The sequence below is a fragment of the Quercus robur genome, chromosome 10 (genome assembly GCF_932294415.1).
Source record: "Quercus robur chromosome 10, dhQueRobu3.1, whole genome shotgun sequence".
NCBI lineage: Eukaryota > Viridiplantae > Streptophyta > Magnoliopsida > Fagales > Fagaceae > Quercus > Quercus robur.
Window position 1 is genome coordinate 32,495,493 of NC_065543.1, and position 13,009 is coordinate 32,508,501.

Consider the following 13,009-nt stretch of genomic DNA (forward strand, 5'->3'; position numbering starts at 1 on the left):
ATATGTTTGCTCTTTTCTCATCTCACTTTCCTGGATTAGGCAATAGCATACTTCTTGTTCTTGGTTTGGTTTTGAATTTTGATGGTATATACTTAATGTTCTCAGCTATAGGCTTGTAAGGCATAGTTGATCCTTCTTTAATTACTTCTTTTTGGGCAGTCGGCATAGTTAATACAGTAATTGCATACCATTGTACTGGTTTGTTTTCTTTTGGGGAATGTGGGTCAATCTAGTAGGCCAATAACTTCATCCTTTGTATTTCTAATAGACGTCTTACCAACAGACCACTTTAAAAGAAAAAAAAAAAAAACAATAAATTCGAGTCACCCATAGAAGAAGTGTGAGAGATGCAAATTCTAATTAACCCATCTATTATGTCTCTTTCCTATACCAATCTGCAAAAATTTGACATTCCTCTTCATCTTTCTCAACAAAAGCTTGTAAAGAAAAAATTGTATAGGTACTCTTCCCCTAGAATAGCACCTGTTATCTTTTTATGTTTTATATTTATATATATTTTTAATTTTTTTTTAAAATTATTGATTTTTTCACGGACGAATATCACCTATTAGGCTATTATCAAGTTGATGTTGAAAACTACATTTAATAATCTGCCAGGATGGTGTGAGCAATTTCATTGATAATGCCCCTTATAGAGAAGAAATTACTCCCTAAGACTTTAAGCAAGAACGAAGATAGTTGATCACAGCTTATATTGCATTAATTTTTCTCGAGTTCCCAATATGTTTGCGAACAAATTGCCAAGTTCCTTGTTTTTGGTAGAAAGTATATATAGTGAAATCATGTTATCATCACTCATTAGAGAGTAGGTACATCACAATTCACAACCCAAAGTACTTTCAGTCTATAGTGCTCTTCTTCACATCCTTTTTTCCTTTCCTTCTCCACCTTCTTCTTCTTCTTCTTCTTCTTCTTCTGCTTCTGCTGCTTCTGCCATGTACACTTGAATATTTATAATATATATATATATATATATGTATATATAATTGAAGTTGTTTGATTAATATTATTATTAATTTATTATATTATGTTAATATTTTTCTATTGTACTGACTACGGACTGTTATTATTATATTTCTAAAGTAAAACATAATGTCAAAAATATGAAAAGTATTAGGTCCTTCCTAGTTCTTAGCATCTTATTTGGAATTTGTCTTTTACCATTGATGCGAAATAGCACAACCAAAAATTTTATCGATTGACTGGGTCATATATGTTGACTGTTCATGATCATCCAATCTTTCATCTCTTAGAGCCTTATATTCATAGATTCCACGTTAACATCTTAACTCATAAACGGTCAAAAGGAGGAGTTGCTAGGAAAATGTAGGACTATATCAATTGGAACTCTTCAAGTCAAAACCAAAAACCAAACCCTTGTGTGAGAACTGAGAACAAATCCCAATGACTTCAATTCGATGTATGGTTTTGAATATTTCTTGTGACAAGCAAAATTGCGAATATTAGTTACCAACTACACTTCAGATCATGTTGTGAGAAGCAGCCCGGATTTATATGAGGGTAGCAGATCAAATTATGATTGTGCTAATAGCTACTTTTGTGTCATAAAAAATACTAGTACACAAATGACAGAATTTTTAATTATTTCAATCTCCCTTAGAAACGAAAAAGTAATAATATGTGCTGATAAATTATCTGAGAAGGAAACCACTGTATAAAGTGAATTAAGTGGGGTTTAATGTTTTCCAAAATAGATTTGATGATTTACGAAATGGGGGTATAATTTTTAAAATTCTTGAAACACATTAGGAGCCTTGAATTTTCTTGATTGTTTTCTAGATTTCTATGCATTTTGATTTCATAGGCCAATTGTTAAGTTTAACTAGTCTTTCTTCTCCGTGAATATTGGAAAATTATGGACTTTTGAATTCAATTGCTGTAACAGAACTTGTTTGAGTATTTATGATATCTCTCTAATACACTCAACCACTTCTAAAGTTGAAGGACAAGTCGCCCTGAATTTTCTTGCAATAATTGCACAGTTTATGATCATATTAAAGGCACTTGATTAAATTAGGCAGTGTTTTCTTTTTCCCCTTCTTTTTTCGTTTTGTTTTGTTTTTGTTTTTGTTTTTTGTTTTAAACAAGATACAAAATCTTGACTTAGCACCAAACACTTGTCCAACAGATTGAGGTTAAGGTTAAACTTGAGTTTATTTTTATATAATGTCAAACATGCCTATCGGCAATCACAAGAACAAGGCTAACCAAGCAATCCCAATCAAAATCATGTTTATCATAATTTTCTTCCTATTCTCCACTTTCTGTTCAACCAACTAAATCTTCACTCAAAGTCATCCACTCTTATATTTTAGCGTTCAAACATCAATGCCACAAATGACCCTGCCTAATTTGTACATTATTTTCTTATGCTCCATTCATCTGTTTGGTAGGTGTGGGTCTTTTTCTCTGGTTTGTGTAACTCATGCTCTTACCTACTCTAATGGAAACTTTTGATATTAAAGTGTTATATAACATTTTATCTAATATATATATATATATATATATATCTATAGTATATACTATTATCATATCATCGTGATGTCACCATTACTAGGGATATTGATGGTTTTTTTTTTTTTTTTTTGTCTAAGACTGTGTTTGTACAAGTTTTTGTCTATATCTCTTTCCTACCATGGACTCCAAAATTGTCAATATAAATGAACTCAAAACTTCCAAAGGAAAAACAAAAGATATTGCCATCGGCCTTAATGATAAAAAATTCATAGAGATATTTAATAGATCAGACGAACTCTTGGCCATGTAAATACAGTTTGGCTTGGTTTAGAACCATACTTTATAATTTTTTAACCACTATTTTATTTTTTAAGGCATAGTTTTTTCAAATAATCTATTTTAAAAAATTTGAAGAAAAACTGTATCAATTTTAATTATGTCTAACCATTTAATAATTATCCATGCTAATCCTTTTAAGTCTTTTAATATAAAATAATGCTAAAGACACAACAATTTTTACAACTAATAGTAATCCTTGATTGAAATGACATCACTTTCAATTGTTGTCGACCAACTTTGGTAGTCATTAGAGAGAACAAAATCTTTTTCGTTGTTGCTTGTTCCTTTGTTTGTCTTTCCCCTCCTTTTCAAACTCCGATCATAACCAAAAACAAAACAAAAGTAAAACTAGCACACTAAAGAGAACTTTCACACCCAAGTCATACCAACTACTTGGAATTTTTTCCTCTTAAATGCTTTTCTCCGTTAACATCTCCCTTCTCTTCCTCTGTTTTCCTCTGCTTCTTACTTACTTCCACTCAAATGGACCTTCAAACCTTCTTCATGTCCCCCAAAACCTTACCTCACATACATTTCTTTCATCATCTTCACCTCCTTAGTCAACTACATTCTATCCCTTGATCCAAAATTCCAAGCCTGTGCCCCTCATACTTGTGGAGATGGCCCAAATATAAGTTACCCCTTCTGGATACCTCAAGAACAAGAACCTTTCTGTGGCTACGCAAACTTTACAATCATCTGCAAAGATAAAAACCCAGTTCTCACAATTGCCAATGATGATTATATCACAAAGGACATCTTTTACTCAAACCAGTCATTTCTTGTGGCCAACGCTGCAATCTATTAGGACACTTGCCCTGCTCCTTTGCATAATGTTAGCCTTGATCACACTCCATTTAATTTTAGTTTGTACCGTAGTGATTTCTCCATGTTCTACAACTGCACTTCAAAGCCTAATTACCCTATATATGAATTAGTCTGTGCTAGCAATTGCACCCTTCATTCTTTTGCGGTTTTCCATAAGGAAGCATTGGAGCTTCATAACTATTCGTCAGACTGGTGCCAGTCTTTCGTTGATGTGCCTGTGGATGTGCATAATGGAGTCAACTTCACAAGCTTGTTGCTGATGAATTATACTGACGTTTTGAAGATGGGGTTCTCTTTGAATTGGAGTGCACATGATTGCAACAGTTGTGAGAAAAGTAACGGACGATGTAGATTTGAGAATAATGAATTTGTTTGTTTTTGTGGTGACCGGCCTCATCTTGAAACCTGCGATGATGGTAATTCTGAATGAAATTACCTTATCATCATTGAGAAGTTTCTTCAAATTTTTCTTATTTTTCTTCTAGAATCTGGACAGATCATAGGCGAACCATAGTCAGCACAATTTCTCTATAGTTTTTGTTCTTGTTTTTTCATTATAGTCCAATATTAGGAGTTTCTAATCACTAGCATACATTGTTAGAGATCATGAAGCTTTCAATTTAAATTTGAACTCTAGCACGTATTATTTTGGGCAACTAAATAGGTTTGAATGAATTAGGCATGATGAATGGTTTCTTGGATTTTTTTTTCCAATAGCTAAATTGGCTTAGTTTTACCTTTTGTTTTACATGGTCTGTTCCTTTGATCTTCTAGAAGTTCTTTAGTTTTCAGTCTCATCTAAACTCTGTCAAATCAATGAGTGCAAATTAAGTCACTTCTCAGAAAGTAAAAAGATTTTAGCTTGGAAGACAAAATGCTACATTTACTCCACAACCAAACAAGAATCACTTCCTTTTTTTGTTCTGTGGACGGTTAGGATGAGCTAAACTAGGTTCAAATCCAACCAATTTGCTAACAAAATTATGTCCCTGTAGTCATACTTTTTCAAAGTGTATGTATAGTCATTGAAGAAAGTTCTTTGGAAAAGATTATCCATACACACACATTTATATATGACTGGTTTTGAGTTTGACTAGAATTTATTTTATCTTCTTTTCCAGTATCTTCTTTTTCTGTGTCTCTTAAGTCTAGGGATATAAAATTTTTCGTAACAGTTGATGTTGTCTATATTGTGATTAGTAAAAAATAAAAATCATATTAGTGATAGATATGTGTGAAAGTATGTTGATTCATGCCTAGCTTACCATCTTAACAAGTTGTGATAAGTGTTGTGTGAGAAAAGTTGTATTCCTAGTATTGCTCTATTGGATCTCTTAGCTGAAAACATTTGCTACCTATCTTATACTTGATGCATCTAGGCTAGTTTATCTTCCTTCTTGGCCTTAAGCATCTTTTCTTTTCCTTTAAGTTCAATCGAAGCACATTGTATACTTAAAACCACACACTGTGCTTAGAAAAGTTATGGAATGAGCTTGTTATACTTCTTTTTTGATGTTATGAATGTTCTGACACCTCATTCTTTTTGTTTCTTACTGTTAGTGTTGGAATTTAAAAACACACTCTTAAGTGCTTAGAATAATAGGAGAAATACTAAAACACAAATAAATTAGAAAGCACCCAAGAAAACTCATTTTTCTGACTTGCAATGAGTGAGTAGATTATAGGTATTTATATGTTGGGTGGATACTTTTAGCACTTAAATAATTAATTAATGGCTACGTATATTTCTCTCTTTTACACATGAACTTTATTAAATACATACATGAACAATATCACATATTCATTTTATAATATACATATACACACACATTTTAGAAATATCTGTTCAATATATTTATCTAAAATTATATTTATTCTGCCTTGGTTACAGATAAGCAAGGGAGTAAGTGGTGGAAGTATGCTTTAGGTAATATATCCATTTTCATCTCTCACTTCTGTACAGTGTTTGCTAAAATTCTCAACTTAGACTATGAAGTTGAACTAGTTGGAACTTCCTTTTTTACCCAGGTGCTGTCTCATGTCTCATAACGGTCGTTCTAATACTGGGCATCATATTCTTAATCAATCGACGCCGCATGAAGAAGAAATATGATCCCTCAATCTTACTCAGTCGAAGCATCTCTTATGATCCCTCTGGAACGACAGATCAAGAGAGGGGAAGTAGCTACTTTGGAGTTCATCTCTTCACCTACAATGAACTTGAAGAAGCCACTAACAATTTTGATTCAGCCAAAGAACTTGGAGATGGAGGCTTTGGCACTGTATACTATGGTAAGATTGAGCGCACGCATACACAAACACAGCACTTCTATTTACTGCCAAAATACTCGTGGTATCTAAACTTAATGTTATCAGTGATTTTAGAACCTGAAATTTAAGGCACGTTTGGATAAAGTTTTCAGCGTTCAGCGTTTTTTATGGCCCCCGTGTATTGTTTACGGGACTTGTAAGTACTTTTTTTAACAAAAACAACTTTAAAACTAAATCCTACGACACTATTCACACATTTAAAGATTATTTTGCTACAATGTTTTTAGTTTTTAATTTTCAACAATAAGTGGTATCCAAATAGACCCTTAATGTAAGCACATCTTTTCTTCAACAAACTTAAAAGTGCTTGATTTAAGTCCTAACAAATTTATAGTGATTACTTTTAGTCCATATTAAGGGATGATGTTTCAATCTTTAGTTTAGTCATGTTATCTAAGGAATTAAAAGTGCTTGAAAATGACTATCAAGTTCATTTGCTTAAACTTGAAGATTTCTCTCTTCTGACCGTACTTCTTGACTAGGCATACTTCGTGATGGGCGTCAAGTCGCAGTGAAGCGCTTGTACGAACACAACTGCAGAAGAGTAGAACAATTCATGAATGAAGTTGAGATCCTTACTCGCTTGCGCCACCCTAATCTAGTCTCACTGTATGGCTGCACCTCTCGCACTAGCCGTGAACTCCTGCTTGTTTATGAATACATTCCTAATGGCACAGTTGCTGATCATCTTCATGGTGATCTTGCAAAACCCGGTGCACTCCCATTTCCTACTCGAATGAAGATTGCCGTTGAGACAGCAACTGCTTTGGCCTATCTCCATGCTTCTGATATCATCCACCGCGATGTAAAAACAAACAACATTCTCCTTGACAACAATTTTTTGGTTAAGGTTGCAGATTTTGGTCTGTCTCGTCTCTTTCCCACCGATGTCACTCATGTCTCGACTGCTCCACAAGGTACTCCAGGTTATGTCGATCCAGAATATCACGAATGTTACCAACTTACTGAAAAAAGTGATGTGTTCAGCTTTGGGGTGGTCTTGATTGAGCTTATATCATCTATGCCTGCTGTTGATATCTCAAGGCATCGACACGAAATTAATTTGTCTAACATGGCTATGAACAAGATCCAAAACCACACGTTGCATGAACTTGTGGACCCTTCTCTTGGGTTTGAATCAGACTGTACGGTGAAAAACATGATAACTGATGTGGCAGAGTTGGCATTTCAGTGTTTGCAATATGTTAAGGAAATGAGACCATCAATGGCACAGGTGCTTGAAGCACTAAACGATATACAACATAGAGACTACATTAAAGATGAGGAGATTAGTATTTCTGCAGATGATGTTGTATTGTTGAAGAGTGATCCGGTACCACTTTCGCCAGATTCTGCGCTAAATTGGAATATCAGTACGTCTACAACATCAAATGGCAGTCGTTAAGCTATGCTTCTTATTTTTCACTAAATATTTCTACCCATTATATGTCAAAGAAGTTGGTACCTGCGCCACATCTACTAAACATTGATAACTTGAATGAGAGTATGAGATGTACATATTATGTCAGAGCTGTCATGGATATGGATTCACTCCATTTCATAAGTTTTGGTCAATTAGCTTTTTAGATGATTTATTCCTTTCTACTAATTAAGAGTTCAAATAAAAAATCTTAATTATTTATTTGTTTATTTATTATTTTGATTGTACATTAGCAATGCATAAAACATCATATGTAAAATTATAATAATAATTGATTATTTCACGTTGGTTGTATGTCAAGAAGACACTTTTTCTTTATGCCAACTGAGGGTGAGTTTAGTTCAGCTTTTAGAAAAAGTGCATAATGAAAAAGTGGAGTTTTGTAAAAGTACATAATGTAAAAAGTGGAGTTTCAAAAAGCTGAGTGTTTGGTAAAAGCTGTTAAAAAGTGCATAATGAAAAAGCTGAGTATTTGGTAAAAGCTGATAAAAGTGGCTTTTTGAGGGGTAAATGACCAAAAAGGACAATGTATATATAAGAGAATTTATTTCAATTTTTTTTTTTTTTTTTTATTTTTTTATTTTTTTATGTGAGTTTGTTTCATACTTAAATCAATTACTTCATCATACTTAAATCAATTTTTCTTTTTCTAAAAAAATTATTTTTTTCTTATCAATATTAGCCAATAATAATCTACCACTTAAGATTTATTGTGAAAGTATTGTAAAAATATTGTGATAAAAATTGATAGTAATTTTAATTTTAACATACTATTAAAATTATTTTTTTCTCTTTCTAAAAAAATTATTTTTTTCTCACAAATATTAGCTAATAATAGTCTACCTTAAAATTTATTGTAAAAATATTGTGAAAATATTATGATATAATTTCTTTTTTCTCCCTTTTTTTCTCTCCACACACATGGCTCTACTTCCTTTTTTTTTTCTTTTTTTTTTTCTCCTCTTTTTTTCTCATCCACCCACGTAACCAACCACACTCTCTTTTCTTTTCCTTTTTCCTTCTTTCCTCTACCATCTTCTCAGTCTAGAACATTCCCAGCTCTCTTTCTTTTTCTTTTTTTATTTTTATTTTTGCCTCTTAGCACTTCGGTCTAGAACACCATCTGCTTCTTCCTTTTTTTTTTTTCTTTTTTTTTTTTTTTTTTTTTTTTGTCTCTTAGCACTTCGGTCCAGAACACCATCTGCTTCTTCTTTTTTTTTTTTTTTTTTTTTTTTTTGCCTCTTAGCACTTTGGTCCAGAACACCATCTGCTTCTTTTTCTTCTTTTTTTTTTTTTTTTTTTTTTTTTTCCTCTTAGCACTTCAAATTGGAACACATCGAAACCATCGCCACCAACGCCAGAACTCATCCTTTATTCTTTTTTTTTTTTCACACTCCAGAGATGATGATGATGATGATGATGATGAAGATGAAGATGAAGATGATTGAAGCTGAAGATAAGGATTTTGGGATTTTGGGTTTTTTTTTTTTCTATGGATTTTGGGTTGATTTTGAGTTGGGTTTGGGATGGGTTTTCCGGATTTGAGTTGATTTTAAGTTGTTTTTGTGTTGATTTTGAGTTATTTTTGGTTTGGTTTTGTTGATTCTGTGTTCGGAATATCAAAGGTTGAAATGGGTTTTGTTGATTGTGGGGTAGACCGGTGAAGAAGCAGAGGAAGACGAAGAGGAAGAAGACGAAGAAAAAAGACACAGATGAGAGATGAGGGCGTGAGAGACTGATGGGTATTTCGGTAATTTTCGGATTTGCAACGGTAATATACAAAACGCGCATAGCGCGTTTTCATTTATGGACCCCTGAGGGTCCATAATCCTTCCGCGTTTCTCCTCAGTTTTTTCTCAATGCTCAAAACGCAACTTTTATAAAAAAGTTGCGTTTTGAGTTTACCAAACGCAAAAATTGGTTGAGCGTTTTTCAAAACGCGCTTTTTGGGCTCAAAAAGCCAAAACAAACAGGCACTGAATATTTCTTCTTTGTGCCAAGTGATTTTGTTCTTTTCACCACGTTAGTACCATTTTTCTTCCCTCACAATAATTTAGTTATTTTGGAGCTCTTTCCTTAGGGATTAAATAATAGAAAAATGCTATATCCACAACATTTTCACAATACTTTTATAACAAATTATAGGTAGCAAGTTCTTACTAATTGTTACTCGTGGACAAAAAATTATTTTAATGGTGAGAAAATAGAACCAATAACAACTTACCATCAAATATTTGTTGTGAAAATATTGTTGACATAACACTTCCCTAAATAATAATGAATTTCTTCAAATTCCAATATCCTTGTAGAGATAAATCTTAATGGAATTATATGAATTTTGTTAGGATCAATAATGTTTAGTGTTGGTAGATTCTATGACATTGATGTATGTTGAAATTGAGTTTGTAATTTGTTATTCTAGATTGAATCAAGAAACAGTTCAACAATGTTGTTGGATTTAAAAGGACCCAGTTAAATAAATCAATTATCGAATTAATTAGTCCAATTAGATGCAATATTCAACCAAAGCAAAACCTTATTGCTAATCTAGAGATTAATGTAGCGGAACATAAATTAGAAACTACGGGTGATATATGGGTCATCTCTCTTGAAAAATCCACCAATAAGATTACAAGTAAAATGAATTAACACAATTCCAAATACCTATCTACAGTAAAACCTACTAATCCTAGCTCAGCTCCTACTAGGTTGGACTTACTTCTTAGTAGACTTTTTTGATAGCCTGGGATCTACCAATTGATGTAACTAACTTCAAGGTGCATGGATCTACCAATCGATGTGATTGACTTCTCAATAGCAATTCGAGATTGTTGTAGCGGTTGGTGCAAATGTCTTTGTAGCAACAAGCTTCAATGGCAAACTGGAATTAGCTTCCTAAAAAAACCTAGGCACAGAGAAACTTCTCTTAATGTGTATCTCTTATGTCCTTATATCAAGCTAGGTATTTTGGGTTGAAACAAAATTTTCTCATCAAATTTCCCATAACTCGATAAGTTGAGGAGTATCAAGCTAGGTATCAAGATTAACTAAGCCTCGATACGTTAAGTAGGTATCGAGGTACAATTGAGGTGCTTGTTTCAATTGTCTATTGAGCATTTTTCTTTTCTCTTCAGTATGAATCTTTAACACACTTTTGGACACTAAAAACTAAGACTCAAAATACATTATTAAGTGAATTTTAAATCAGATTAGCCAATACTGAAAAATATGACCCTAACATGTGCAATAATCCATGTGGTTAAAGAGTATTGATATTCTAGTATAGTAAAAGATTTTTGTTGTAAGTTTTCTACTGGTTTGTAGAGTCTAGGAAAAGATTTTTGCTCAAATGTAAAACTTCTCTTATCATAGTGGATTTTCTTTGTTATTGAAGGCTTTCCTCATAGTGGTTTTTCCTTTGGATTTTTCATCTATTTTTCACTTTGTCATCATATTTCTATCTCTTTATGAATGATTTTGTCACTTTTGTGCAATTGGTGACACCTTATTGAATTTGCATTTACGTGCTTTAAATTGCCTAACTCATATATTATAAATTGGCAAAATTGGATTGATTAAATAACTTGGTTAATTCACTTGTAATTCAATAATCAAGATCTAAAACTTAACATATTCCAATTTCTTTAAAAATAATCTAATAAAGAAGTTTCTCCAATTTCACATAGGAATTACCTCTTGTACACTTGAAATCTAGGAGCTTACAAACTACTAAACATAATACAACGTTATAAACTCTAACAGGTTAGTCTAATAGTTCTCAACCTCTCATGGGATTCATGAAAGCCTAAATTAAAAATTCCTACCCAATATCTTGGAAACACCGCCAATAAATTTATTCCTATGATTGCTTGATGTATAGAATAGAGGATTACATATACATGAAGGAATAATCTAGAAATTGAAGAGGCTTGGGGGCTCATGCTAGCGCCAAAAAAAAAAAAGACATTGTTATAATGAATTTAATATTTTTATATTCAAATAAAAAAATAGGGATAATCGTACAAATCCACCATAAACAAATGGGTACTTTCACTTTGCACTCCAAAATATAAAAAACTTTTCATTACCATCCCAATCAATCATCAAAAAATATATAAAAGCAGAAACCTTATGTGAGAAAGCGTGAGGTTCTAGCAAGTGGTGCATTATTTGTAAAGAGAATTAAAATATTCTCAAGTGCCACATCTGAGATAAGAACAAATTAAATAATGACTTTTTTGTTTTATTTGGTTCAATGTTTCAAGACTTTTCTATTAAAAAATAAATATTCTTTGTATTCTTTGGTTCAATATTTCAAGACTTTCCATACAACACACATACATACAAAAATCTTCACATTTTAATTCACAATTTTCACTTCTTGCACTTCTACCCCATTATGTATACCCACCCATAGCCTTTCATGCCATCCCATGTCAAATACACACATGACCAAAAACGATGTCATTTACCTTCAATCTTTTGATGACACTTACCTAACTCTAACATTGCTATTTCATCTAATCCTAATTCGTATGAGTTGGCTACAACCAAGGAAGGGGGTTTGCATTTTGTAGATACCCAATTTTATAACTTGCATTTAACCAACCGGTAGATCTTTAGATTTGTGATACAAAATAAATCTTAATGTTCTAACGATCATAATAGTATGTCATGGGTTTTGATCGGACCACCTGATCAAAAGTTATCATACAAATAATTTTCAATGATCATGGCTTGCCTACACGATGGGCCTGATCGCGTCCTATTCTAAACACTTAATTTTGATTGGTTCTCACAAGAATTAATTTAAAATTAATCAAGTGTGATTTTTGATTGGATTTCATTTTATTTCAATTTTTTAAAGAAAATAATAAAAAAATATTTTTCTTTATGGCATCTTATCTGCTCTTTTGAAAAAAAATTCCAGAGATATGATCCATGAAAAATTCAAAAAAAAAAAAAGAAAAGAAAAAATGCTCAAAAAACGTCATTATCTTCAGCAGTAACTTGAATCGCATTTTCGGTCAGAAAAACGTTGAAATTTGGATTCCTCTATTTCTATAAAAGTTGTAGAGAATTAAATTTCCTTTCAAAAAACATCAATCCCGAATCAATTGGAATTTTGAGCAGCAAGTTATGGCCAAAATACGAAACAGGTGAAGAAGACAACACAAATTCAGCATTATCTTCAATTTTCTCTCAAAATTTCAAATGAGTTCAACGTCAAATCTATTCAAGCCTATCTAATAGACTTATCCTTTCCCTTTGCTTCAGAAGAAATATTTTTGAAAAATAAATTGGGTAAAGAAACAGATACAGCCTATGAAAAAAATTCAAAAATGCTCAAAAGACGTTACTATTTTCAGCAGCAATTTGAAACACCTTTTTGGCATGGATAACGTTGAAATTTGGCTCTCTCTATTTGTGAAAAAGTTGTAGATAATTGAATTTCCTTTCAAAAAACACCCATCTTGAATCAATTGGAATTTTGAGCGGAAAATTAGAGCCAAAATATGAAGCAGGTGCAGCATCATTTCAAAATTTGAATGGAGATCAACACCAAATCCG

The 13,009-nt window shown here is 32.3% G+C and overlaps 1 protein-coding gene across 5 annotated transcripts in view; it reads left to right on the forward strand.

Moving 5' to 3' along the window:
• LOC126701382 (LEAF RUST 10 DISEASE-RESISTANCE LOCUS RECEPTOR-LIKE PROTEIN KINASE-like 1.2) overlaps positions 1–7,766 on the forward strand; it is a 29,461-nt gene extending 21,695 nt beyond the window's left edge. For 4 of the 5 annotated variants that reach the window (XM_050399437.1, XM_050399438.1, XM_050399436.1 and 1 more), the window contains exons 2-4: positions 5,558–5,593; positions 5,695–5,958; positions 6,480–7,766. In XM_050399437.1, the coding sequence (XP_050255394.1) occupies positions 5,558–5,593; positions 5,695–5,958; positions 6,480–7,402 (1,223 nt within the window). In that variant the 3' untranslated portion in view covers positions 7,403–7,766. Of the gene's footprint in view, positions 1–3,063; positions 4,083–5,557; positions 5,594–5,694; positions 5,959–6,479 lie in introns of those variants that run through there. The other variant, XM_050399440.1, reaches the window with a different exon arrangement.
• The last annotated feature ends 5,243 nt before the right edge of the window (positions 7,767–13,009 follow it).